This window comes from Mustela erminea, chromosome 13, assembly GCF_009829155.1.
Source record: "Mustela erminea isolate mMusErm1 chromosome 13, mMusErm1.Pri, whole genome shotgun sequence".
Taxonomy (NCBI): Eukaryota; Metazoa; Chordata; class Mammalia; order Carnivora; family Mustelidae; genus Mustela; species Mustela erminea.
In genome coordinates this window covers 85,882,959-85,895,644 of record NC_045626.1, presented here as the reverse complement: position 1 = coordinate 85,895,644, position 12,686 = coordinate 85,882,959, and the positions used below count along the sequence as shown (strand labels likewise).

The following is a 12,686-nucleotide window of genomic DNA, read 5'->3' as shown; positions in this document are numbered from 1 at the left end:
TGCATACAGATACCCCGATGGTAGCGCATACTTGTGTTCTTTTTGCTACGTATATACTTCTTGTCTTCCGACAAATTGTAGGTTCAGTTCTATCACTCAGCCCCCTGCACAGTGCTGTGCCCGTGGTCATACAGTAGTAATGCTGGATCTGCTGACTGGGCATCCTCACCTGTAAACATCGGAACCAGAGGCACATGCTTCTGGAAGCCCTTAGAGCATGGGGGTTTTCAACCTTTGCTGCTCAAATTGTAGGGCACAAACGAACAGAACGGCAGTTCTCATCCTTTTCTCCCCAGGACCCTTTTACCTTCTTAAAAATTGAGCTTTTTATCTAGGTTTTATCCATTGATGTGTACCATATTAGAAATTAAAGCTGAAAATATCAGTTCATCAGAAATTATAACAAACCCATTACACATTACATACATTTTAAATTAATAACTGTTTCTCTAAAATAATAACTTGAGTGAGAAGATGACACTGCTTTTGCGTTTTTGCAAATGTGTCTTTAATAGAAGACAGGTTTACTAGAAGGCAGCTGCTTCTGCATTGGATCTGTAGTGAGAAGTTGTTTCCATTGATGTGCATGAAGAAAATTGGCCTCAGACAGTTGAAGAGAAGAGTAAAAAAGTATTTTAAGAGCATTTTCAGATAATTATGGATTTTCTTCCTTTATACTAGTCCCAAAATTTGATGGGTTGTAGTTTCATCAAAGTGGCATCTGAAACTATGAATGAACGTTTATTGTTACATAAAAATCCATTGGTCCGCTTTGTGCTTTGATGATTTTGTAACATTGTGCGTTGTAGGTTGAATGATACTGGTTTGTGGAGAGGCACATTTCCGTGTACTGACACATTTCATTATATAATGTACAAAAATTACATTTGTGAATACCGTTGATCTCATCCCAAAAGTCTTTAGTATTGGGAAGCTGTCGAGCTTACAGTAGAGGATATGTTTTCCAAAATTCTAAGTTTAGGGGCGCCTGGGTGGCTCACTTGTTAAACATCTACCTTCGGCTCAGGTCATGATCCCAGGGTCATGGAATCGAGCCGCCCATCGGGCTCCCTGCTTGGTGGGAAGCCTGCTTCTCCCTCTCCCATTCCCCCTGCTTGTGTTTCCTCTCTCGGTGTGTCTCTCTCTGTCAAATAAACAAAATCTTAAAAACAAAAACAACAAAAACCCCCACAAAATTCTAAGTTTCTCTTAAATGCTTAAAATCTCTCGTTGTCAAGTTGTTTTCCTTGAAGTGACCCTTCACATGGTTCCTTTTCAAGAACATGTCTGCCAGATAGCCACGCCTCAGTAACCATAGTTTACCGTTTTCTTCAAGTAAAATTGACATTCTGTGAAAAAAGTGGCGAACTGAGCCTGTGTCTCTTTCGCCCCCGTTCTTCTCTGAGACATGGTACGGTGGTTCACAGCAGCTGTGCTTCGTGTGCATGTCCCATTTTGTTGCAGGGTATTAAAAAGGCACATATTTGGGGCGCCTGAGTGGCTCAGGCTCAGGGGTTGTGAAATCGAGCCCCATGTCGGGCTCTGCGCTCAATGCAGAGCCTGCTTCAGGTTCTTTTCTCCTCTCCCGCCTGCTCTCTTTCTGTGTCAAATAAATAAATAAAATCTTTTTAAAAAGCATATATTTAAGGGTTGAAATGTAATAAAATGATTTGTTTTTCGGCTACACCAAGTGCTTCACATTGTTATGGGAACGTGGCTTCTCCCCTCCTTGCACGTACATGGGCGTGAAGAACGTGCAGCGTGTTCTCATTGCCCTGACGTGGCACCTGCGGTCCGTGCCCACCAGCACTTTCGCACCTTCAGTGGAAACATCAACGAGGTGGAAAAGGCAAAAAATGTCTTAGTAATACTGTGCAAATAGTTCTGTTTCCCTAAAAGGGTCTCGGGGGTGTCCTAGGAGTACATGGACCTCATCCTGAGAACCATGGTATCACAGTAATGAAAGTCAAGAGTTGGCAGAACGGCATATTTCTGTCACTCCTACCGTGGTGAGCTTACCTTCCACTCCGTAAGTTCAGAAACTCATTTTTAAAAATCCATTTACTCAGAGGTGAGACTCTTGAATCATAATAATAGACTTATTCTGCATTGGATCTGTAGTAAGAAGTTGTTTCCATTGATGTGCATGAAGAAAATTGGCCTCAGACAGTTGAAGAGAAGAGGAATAGGGTACTTGGGTGGCTCAGTGGGTTAAAGCCTCTGCCTTCAGCTCAGGTCATGATCCCACGGTTCTGGGTTCGAGCCCCACCTCCGGCTCTCTGCTCACTCTCTGCCTCTCTGCCTACTTGTGATCTCTGTCTGTCAAATAAAAAAAAATAATAATAGGCTTAGAGATTATGGATTATAAAATATAACTTTGTATATTTATAGTGAGAGAAATACCAAAAGACACTATTCCTTTTGGTCATGGCTGGAGACCCAAACCTTAATCTGAGTGTGGAATTTTGGAGCCTTGTTTCAAATATCCTTAATGCTGATTTTCATACAATTTTTGCAATCTTGGCTCATCCTTCTCCATACTACCCTTGTTTATTTTCCAAAGAAACTTTTTCCAGTGTCCATAAAATAGACATTTTCTTTTTAACTCCCTTTCTGGACTTTCTGGGTTATACTTCTTTTTACTTTGGCAATACAATACCTTTCATCATTTTTATGTGTTTTCACTTTTTAAATGCTAAATTATATGTATGAAACCAGTATGGGTGGGTGTATACATATACAGTGTAGAAGGAGAGGAAGAGAAAGAATCCCAAGCCGGCTCCAGGCTTAGCGAGGACCCCAGTGTGGGGCTCGATCTCCTGACCCTGAGGTCTTGACCTGAGCTGAAATCAAGAGTCAGAGGCTTAACCCACTGTGCCACCCAGGTGTCCCAGAGTGCCATCACTTCTTTGAGTCTCCTTGAGAAAGCTGTTTAATTGCTCAGATCTTCATTGTCTTTGACCATGAATAGCCATAATGACAATTGTTCACCTCCCTGGGACACTTTGAGATGCAGAGAAGACAGTTTTATCTTGGTGCTTTGGGCTCTCTTGGTGCTGTACACATGTAGGTCATGTTAGTAAGATGAGTCCTAATCTCTTTAATTGTGGTGTGCTGTCCTTCCTAAGTGTGAATGTTAGGTTTATCAGAAAGAACTTGGACTCTGGAATCAGGCCTGCACTGCCTGAGGTCACTTGGCTAAGCAGCACAGATGTGACCAGCAGGGTCACATCTGTGCTGCTTAGCCAAGTGACCTCAGGCCGTAGATCGTTAACAAATGAGGAAATGCACCTGTTAATTTCTGAGGTGCTAATTGGTTTGTTAAGGAAGGATAATAGTAGCTGATCCCACAGAACTGTAAGCTTCAAATGGGGTAATAATATGCGTAGAAACTATCTATAGATTGTAATCTGTGTATTGTCCTTACATGTTGGGAGGATAGAGGAGATGGGTGGTTTGTCTTCTTTTAGGTTCAAAACTCTTGAGATTCAGTAAGCACAAACATCAGAAATTTAACTGCGCTCAGGATATTAGTGAGGCAAGAATGTCTTTTTTTTTTTTTTTTTTTTTTTTTCTGTTTGCATGTTTTGGAATTGATTAGTTTTAAGGTGACATCCACTGACCTTGAAAGATTATGCAGAGATGTTGCTTCTTGGTCATTACAGTTTGTGGGTACCATGACCAAGACTTTGATCTTTTGTTTTTCAGCAAATTGATTTTTTTTTAATCAAGCCTGACATGCCATTCATTAATAATACATGAAGAAGAAACTTGAATTAGAAGATTTAAAAACCTAGCATGGCTGATGTTGCTCCTGATTCTTTTATTGAAACAGACTGGACTTTTTCCCTTTGTTATTATTTCTTGGTCACAGTTTTCTGCTTTGGGATTCAAATGACTCAGATGGACCACGAGGCAGAGGCATTCACATTAGACCACGAAGTCCTAGACTTTGGGTTTATCACTATTCTTGTTCTTTTTTTTTTTTTTTTTAAAGATCATTTACTTATTTGACAGACAGAGATCACAAGTAGGCAGAGAGACAGGTAGAGAGAGAGGAGGAAGCAGGCTCCCCGCCAAGCGGAGAGCCCGATGCAGGGCTCGATCCCAAGATGCTGGGATCATGACTGAGCCAAAGGCAGAGGCTTTAACCACTGAGCCACCCAGGTGCCCCTATTCTTAGGTTCTTAATAACCCCATGCTCTGTTCCTTAGGCTGAGGTGTTTAGATTGTCAGATTTTTGTGAGCTCAGGGAGTTGAGCTGCAAAATTTGAAATTGGCTGAGGCTTCCAAGTTGCTGATTGTGGTGGTTTTCAAAATCTCTCTTTAGGGAGGAGTGCTTGACCAGAGCCCAAGAACTCACTGTTCTGCCTGAGTGAAAGTATTTTAAGAAGCATGTCATCCTCTTTTCTTACCATCATAGCTTGCCCAGGACCATTATGCTCTGTCCTATTCTTACCTACCTGACCCTTTTACCTTACGATGATGGCCAGGGTGAAGAGTAGACACAGCATAGCAAGTGCCCGTGGCAGCCTCTGCCCTTCGCCTGTCCCCACCCTTCTCAGATTCTCTGGACATGTAAATAGTCTTTCTTAGCTGAAGTTAGAAGGGACTCAGCCATTCCCTTCCATCTAAGGCAATAGCAAGAGCCAGTAAATCTGCTTGTAACTTACAGGCTGTGTATGGTGAGGGTCTGATAGTGAAGCAGGTGGTTTCAAACCTGACCCTGAATCAGCCACCTGTCCTGGCACCCAGACTCCCACACCCACTGCCCCCCCGCCCCCCATGGCAGGGATGATGACTGTGGAGACAGAAAGGAGCCTGGGGATTTTGTTTTAATAGTCAGGATTGGCCTTCCAGGAAACAGCATTTCTTTCTGTGTTAATCAGAGTCTTCTCAAAACCACATAATTTACTTTGACATTTTAAAAAACACCTTGTACCATTTTGGACCCTCTTAAGAACCATGGGGAATCTGCAAATGGAGCCTAATGAGGCAACTGTCTTGGCATGATTTCTCTTCAGTCTGATTATCTTTCAACAGAAAAGCTGATGTGGCTGTATTAGGCTTCTAGGGCTATCTTTTTTTTTTTTTTTTTTTAAGATTTATTTATTTGACACACAGAGATCACAAGTAGGTAGAGAGGCAGGCAGAGAGAAGGAAACAGGCTTCCTGATGAGCAGAGAGCCCGATACGGGGCTCGATCCCAGGACCCCGAGACCATGACCTGAGCTGAAGGCGGAGGCTTTAACCCGCTGAGTCACCCAGGCGCCCCTTCTAGGGCCATCTTAACAGATTGTCACAAACTGGAGGTCTTAAAACAACAGAAATGTGTTCTCTGGGGTCTGGAGGCCAGAAGTCAAAAAGCACTGTGCCCGCAGGCTAGTTCTTTACCGGCGCCCTGAGGGAACACTTGTCTCATGCCTGTCCCTGAGCTGTTGGTGGCTTTTTTACCTTACGATGGATACAAGGATGTCGGCCATCCTTGGCTTCAGACACATCACTGCAGTCTCTGCCTTCATCTCCTGGTGCCTCCTTGGTGTGTTCTCTTCCTCTAGTAAGGATGCTTGTGGTTGGCTTTAGGGCCCACTCAGGTAATCCAGAGTGATCTCATCTCAATATCCCTAAGTGAATCGCATCTGCAAAGACTCTTCTTCCAAATAAGGTCACATTCACGGGCTCTGGATGGATACATCTCTGTTGGGGGTGGAGGCAGTGAGCACCCTTCAGCCCACTTCATAGTGGCTCCATAGAGGCTCCTCCGTCATCCCTGGCTAGATGTTTTCACTGGTGCTTGTCATTGCTTGTAAGAGAGATGGGATGGCAGAGTAACAACAGTGCGTCCTTGTCCAAGCTCCACTAGCAGAAAGTACAAAAACACAGTTGTTTGACAGAGTCAGTGAATAGCATTTTTCTCTTTGATTGATTTATTCCATTTTTAAATGTAATGTCTGGAAATCTTTCCCCACATTCCAGAATCCCAAAGCCTTTCCAGTCTTCTTTTTTTTTTTTTTTTAATTTTTAATTTTTTAAGTTAGTATCAGAGGTAGAATTTAGCGATTCATCAGTTGGAAATAACACCCAGTGCTCATTACATCACGTGTGTGTCTCCTCCTCTTAGACTAAGACAAGATCCTATTTTGCCTGAGCCTCAAAGTTGTATATTCATACCTGGTCTTGAGTAAATCAGAATTACATTGCCTTTCTGGGGCGTCTGGGTGGCTCAGTGGGTTGGAGCCTCTGCCTTGGGCTCAGGTCATGATAACAGGGCCCTGGGATCGAGCCCCACATCAGGCTCTCTGCTCAGCGGGGAGCCTGCGTCCCCCCCCTCCCCACTCTGCCTGCCTCTCTGCCTACTTGTGATCTCTGTCAAATAAATAAAATCTTAAAAAAAAAAGAATTATATTGCATTTCTATAGACAGATCAAAAAAATTTTTTTTCCCTAGGCACTTCCCAGATACAGCTTTTTCTTACAGAGTTTGAACCTTACTCTAGTCTCACATAGACATGGTTTTAGATCCAGCGTTGCGTAATTCTATGAACTTAAAAAAGTATGCAGTTAATACAGGCTTGTCATAAAACTTAAGCAACATAGAAATGAATGAAGTCAAAGCTGAACGCTCCCTTCTTCTCCTGCCATTAAGGTTGGTGCACATTTTTCGGAACCCCCTTCTGTGGACGGTGTGGACTTCATGCACCATACCGAGCTCATAATGTTAAAGAGAAGTCAATGTATTGTTAGGCTCAACTGCTTGTTTTTAGTGTCGTAATTTGCATCTCAGCAGCATCTTCGTGTTTTAATCTAGCTTCCTGGATTTAGTGCGGAGACAGTTTGTCATCGTGTGTAAGGAAAGGTCGAGCTGGTGGAAGCTGCTGTAATAATAGATGCTGCTTCTGCTCTCTTCCTCCCATAGACTCTAAATTCGGGTGATACTTTTCTCCTGCAGATTTAACCCAGAGACTGACTTCACCATAGAAACACCTACAGTTGTATCAATGGTTGGGGCAAGATAGTGGCAACAGGCAAAGGAAGAACAGCTCTGACACACTAAGGACAATGAGTATGCTAAAACCAAGTGGGCTTAAGGCCCCCACCAAGATCCTTAAGCCTGGAAGCACAGCCTTGAAGACGCCTGCTGCCGGTAAGGATGATTTATATCTAAGTTAGAATCCTGTTTGAAAACTTTAAAAAGACAGCCTTAAACAATTTCATATTTTTGAAAATATTTGAAGTTATAATGAAAAGACATGGACCTTTAGGGGCACCTGGGTGCCTCATTTGATTAGGGGTTTGACTTGTGGTTTTGGCTCGGGTTATGATCGATCCTCAGGGTCCTGAGGTCCAGGCCTGTGTAGGGCTATGTGGTTAGTGGGGAGTCTGCTTGTCCCTGTCGCTCCCCCTCTATCACTCCCCCTGCTCGTGCTCTCTTGCTCTCTCTTCGAAAGTATGGAATTTTATACCTAAACATATTTTTTTAAAGATTTATTTATTTGGAAAAAAAAAAGGGGGGGGGCGCCTGGGTGGCTCAGTGGGTTAAAGCCTCTGCCTTCGGCTCAGGTCATGATCCCAAAGGCCTGGGATCGAGCCCCGCATCGGGCTCTCTGCTCAGCGGGGAGCCTGCTTCCCCCTCTCTCTCTGCCTGCCTCTCTGCCTACTTGTGATCTCTGTCTGTCAAATAAATAAAATCTTTTGAAAAAAAGAAAAGATTTATTTATTTGGGAGAGAGAGAGAGCATGCGTGCGAGCAGGGTTGGGGGAGGGGCATAGGGAGAGAGAATCCTGAAGGGGCCTCCCCACTGAGTGCCCACCGCCAGCACAGGGCTTGATCCCAGGACCCGGAGATTGTGACCTGAGCCAAAAATCAAGAGTTTGCTGCTCAACTGACTGAACCGCCCAGGCTCTCCCTGTATCTACAAATTTTAAGGAAGAGCTCTTAGTTAATTTAGTGCAGGGTGCTTAAATAGTTAAGTGACTTCAGTATTTAATCCTTACAACGTTAAGATATTTTTTCTTGGGGTACCTGGGTGGGTTAGGCATTAAGCATCTGCCTTTCACTCAGGTCATGATCTCAGCGTCCTGGGATCGAGCCCTGCACTGGGCTCTCTACTCTGCGGGAAGCCTGCTTCTCCCTCTCCCACTCCCTCTGCTTGTGTTTCCTCTCTCACTGTATCTCTCTGTGTTAAATAAATAAATTCTTCAAAAGGAAAAAAAAAAAAAGATAATTTTTCTCTCTGGGCCTCCCTGAACTCAACTGGGCTGTTCTCTTTGGGGTTTAGGGATGTGTAAAGAAAAGAAGGATGACCCTGGCTTAAAAGATTTGACGACACTGAGTGATCTGAAGTTGGCCATTGGTGTCAAGGGAGCAGGCAGTGCACTGGCTTGAGTCTAGGCCACGCAGGACCCTCCCCATGTTGTAGGTGAACCTGTGGCCTTGATGGTCTCCAGCAGCCTCTTTTCCCTCTGCGCTCTGTCTCCTCCACCACCGTTTCAGTTTATAGCCCGTAATGACCATGTAAGGTCTTCAGTAGGAGAGTCAGGGCATCTGATGCTTGCTTTTCTGGTCTTTTCATGTGGTTTATATGCTGTTAGATAGGCTATCAGTCATTCACCATGAAATATTAAGTCCAACATTTTTCTTCAGATTTTTCCTTACAACCTCATTGATCTTCCACAAGGGCAAGGATCTTTGTAGTTTTTTTTCCGCTGCCCACATTTACCCACATACCTAGAACATTGCCTGGCTCTTAACAGGAGCTCAGAAAATATTTATTGACTGAATGAAGATCCCAAGTTATTTACATTTTTTTCTCTTTTTAATTTATTTTTATTTTTTTTTAAAGATTTTATTTATCTGTTTGACAGACAGAGATCACAAGTAGGCAGAGAGGCAGGCAGCGAGAGAGGAAGGGAAGCAAGCCTCCCTGGTTTGCAGAGAGCCCGATGCGGGACTCGATCCCAGGACACCAGGATCATGACCTGAGCTGAAGGCAGAGGCTTTAACCCACTGAGCCACCCAGGTGCCCCCTATTTTTTATTTTTTTAAATATTGTATTATTTTATTTTTTTTCGGTGTTCCCAAATTCATTTTTTACCACACCCTGTGCTCCATGCAATACGTGCCCTCCACAATACCTACCACTAGGCTCACCCAACCCCCCCCCCACCTCCCTTTCCTCCAAAACCCTCAGTTTGTTTCTCAAAGTCCACAGTCTCTCATGGTTTGTCTCCCCCTCCGATTTCCATTTCGTGTATCATGATAAAACTGGGGTCTTAGCAGGGAGGCCGTGAAACATGTTACAGGAGAAGAAAGCTTTACTGTGGTGTCTCCTGTTCTCCTTCCCCTCCAAACCCTTCCTCTCTTTAGGACCCCTTCGAGTGTTGCCTGTTCCCTGCACCCTCCCATGGTCATGCTCAGCCCACCCCAGCACATTTTAGCATTGTCTTTTTCACTTTTTAGCACTTTTTGTGCACATCCCTTAGCATGTAAAGTCAGGCAGGGGATCATGAGAAATTCAACTTGGTTTCCTCAACAGTACTTGCTACACAGTGCATGTTGTTATTAAGAGTAAAGCAGCTTATAAACACTAAAACTTAGATGCTTAAAAGGAGATCGTTTCCTGTTTGGTCCCTTTTTTGAAGATTGTTTTTCAGAAACTCATGCTTGCAGCACCCTGTCAGGAAGAATGGTTCATGTACACAACTGGAATGGATTCTAAGAAACTGACTTGGCTGGCCTGTCTTTGGCAGGTTATTATCTGTTTGATTCGAGATAATTTATTGTCTTGTAAAAAACCAAAAAAAACCCAAAAAAACCCTTCACAAATCGAAATGACAGTCTCTTCTAATAGGTAGCCTAAGGGGATGTTCAACACCCGCTATAAGCTGGCCAGACCACCGTTTCCCAATCTACCCACAGTTCATGCTTTCTTTCTTTCAATCAGACCTCGGCCAGATGTGATCTCCTCCTCCAGGAGGCCTTCCCTGACTGCTCTGCCTAAAGGCCCTGTCTCTTCCACAGCACTTCTGTCATCTGAGATTACCTGGTGTGTCTCTTGACTGTTTCCACACCTCTAAGGTCTGGGCTCTAAAAGGGCATGGACTATGCTGTCTTGCTCTGTCCCCTACTGAGAACAATGCTTGGGACTAGTGCTGGAGTGGTAGAAACCCATAGAAAGGCAGAGCATAAATAAGTACATTATTTTATTTTTAAACCTCTTTTTTAAAAAATTTATTTGACAGGAGAGACACAGTGAGAGCGGGAACACAAGCAGGGGGAGTGGGAGAGGGAGAAGCAGGCTCCCTGCTGAGCAAGGAGCCAGATGTGGGACTTGATCCCAGGACCCTGCGATCATAACCTGAGCCGAAGGCAAGCACTTAATGACTGAGCCAACCAGGCACCCCTGATTTAATAAAACTCTTTATATACTACTTTCCCCTTACAGGTAAAGAAATTGAGCTCAGAGAGGTCATGTACCAGCTAAGGTCACAGTCTGCCTACTAAATGGTAGAGCACTTAAGAATGTGGGCTTTCTTTGCCAGTTCATACCAAATATTTAATAAATGCTTAGTGGTTGAATGCTTGAGTTTCTGGTATAAATATCACATTTTGGCAAAATATAACTTCTGTTTTTACCGCAGAGTAGAGATTGCATGAAGTCATCTTGCTTTAGCAGGGAGTTGCGCCAGGTGCTGTCTTTCCCCCTTGCTGTGCTTTCTGTCTCTGCCAGCGAAGGAATAGGGTTCACTTGGTGGTCTTGGAGTGAGATGGCAGGGCTGTGGCCCTGAATCTCCTCCTCCTCTAAGCCTGAGTGTGGATCTGTGGCTCCAGGGTCCTGGACTTGTCAGCCTTCCCTGACCACTCTAACCCGTGGGAATAGAGCCCATCTCCAGGGATCAGGAAGTTGTTTTCTCAAGATATGTGTGGCAGGGGATGGGGCAAAGAATGAAATCGGGCCTGTGTTATGAACTCGGGGAAAGGGACTTTTTTCCCCACTTGCTTTGACTTTCCAGTCTTAATTGGCAATAAAGATTAAATCCTACCGGCTCACTGAGTTTTGACAGAATTGAAAATGGTAGTGATGGGCTGAGTCTTTTTTTTTTTTTTTTTTTAAGTTTCATTGATTTAAGTGATCTCTATACCCAACATGGGGCTCAAACTCATGACCCTGAGATCAAGAGTCCATGTGCTTCCAACCAAGCCAGGCAGGCACCTGAATGGGTCAAGTACTTTTGGCCTCCTTGCTTTAAAAAAAAAAAAAAACAAAAACAGAAGGACAGATGTACAGAATATCTTAGAAGAGCCATGATTGCTCCTGTTGCTTGGGCTTTCTGCAGTTTGTTTTCTTCCTAGTTATGAGTTGTCTGCTTGCATATGAGATTGAGTCTTTTCTGATCCTTTCTTCTCTTTGCAGTTGTAGCTCCGGTAGAAAGAACAACATCCAGTGAGAAAGCATCAAACACACCGTCCTCTGAGGCACCAGAGGAGTTTGTGGATGACTTTCGCGTTGGGGAGAGAGTTTGGGTGAATGGGAATAAGCCTGGATTCATCCAGTTTCTGGGAGAAACCCAGTTTGCCCCAGGCCAGTGGGCCGGGATTGTTTTAGATGAACCCATAGGCAAGAATGATGGCTCCGTGGCAGGAGTTCGGTATTTCCAGTGTGAGCCTCTAAAAGGCATTTTCACCCGCCCTTCGAAGCTAACAAGGAAGGTGCAGGCAGAAGATGAGGCTAACGGCCTGCAGACAACGCCTGCTTCCAGAACGACTTCGCCTCTGTCCACCTCTGCAGCCAGCATGATGACCCCCTCCCCAGCAGCCCCTTCAAATATCCCCCATAAATCAGCCCAGCCAACAACAAAGGAACCTTCAGCTACGTCTCAGATCAGCAACCTTACAAAAACTGCCAGTGAATCTATCTCCAACCTCTCAGAGGCCGGTTCCATCAAGAAAGGAGAGAGAGAGCTCAAAATTGGAGACAGAGTATTGGTGAGTCTAGAAACCTGAGGTCATTGTGTTGAACTGACGAATGGTTGAAATGCACACAGACAGACTCGGAGTCTGTTCTAGAAAGACCATTCATTAATAGAGAAATTACCCAGCTTTTCTGGTGTTTGGTTTATGTGTGAACATGGAACAAACTAGAAGCTGACTCTATGGTTTGAGTGTAGTTATGAGCTTAAGTTTATAATGATTGGTTTTGATTCTGTCAACCAGTTTAGCCAAAGGAACATTGAGTTTATTACTCATAACTTACTTGACAAAACAAGCTCAGAATTGGACTGGGGTGCCTTTATAAAAGGTTTTTTCCCCTTGGTTTGTAGTTTTTGCTGGAAGGATGGTGTGTGGGCATGTATAAGATCCTGCTTCCTGAGTGTCTTGAAAAACTCAGGCATCATAGGAAGTTATTTCAGAATTTTTATGCCTTAGAAATAATCTCTGGTATCTTTTCCTTTAAGGTTGGGAGTTGTCTGCTTAAGATCTAGGAAGAGGAAGGCAGTGTATAGTAGTTTCTACTTACTAATAAGCAAGAAACAATGTATAAAGTCAATGCTGTGACTAGTGATTTTGTTCTTTGATTTTATTTATTTATTTGACAGAGAGAGAGACACACACAGCGAGAGAGAGAGAACACAAGCAGGGGGAGTGGGAGAGGGAGAAGCAGGTTCCCCTCGGAGCAGGGAGCCCAAG

The 12,686-nt window shown here is 43.9% G+C and overlaps 1 protein-coding gene across 15 annotated transcripts in view; it reads left to right on the top strand.

The window, feature by feature from the left end:
• The window catches only part of CLIP1 (CAP-Gly domain containing linker protein 1), a 121,301-nt gene that overhangs the window by 28,825 nt on the left and 79,790 nt on the right, over nt 1–12,686 (top strand). For all 15 annotated transcript variants that reach the window (XM_032311225.1, XM_032311224.1, XM_032311223.1 and 12 more), the window contains exons 2-3: nt 6,949–7,143; nt 11,413–11,984. In XM_032311225.1, the coding sequence (XP_032167116.1) occupies nt 7,059–7,143; nt 11,413–11,984 (657 nt within the window). In that variant the 5' untranslated portion in view covers nt 6,949–7,058. The remainder of the gene's footprint in view (nt 1–6,948; nt 7,144–11,412; nt 11,985–12,686) is intronic.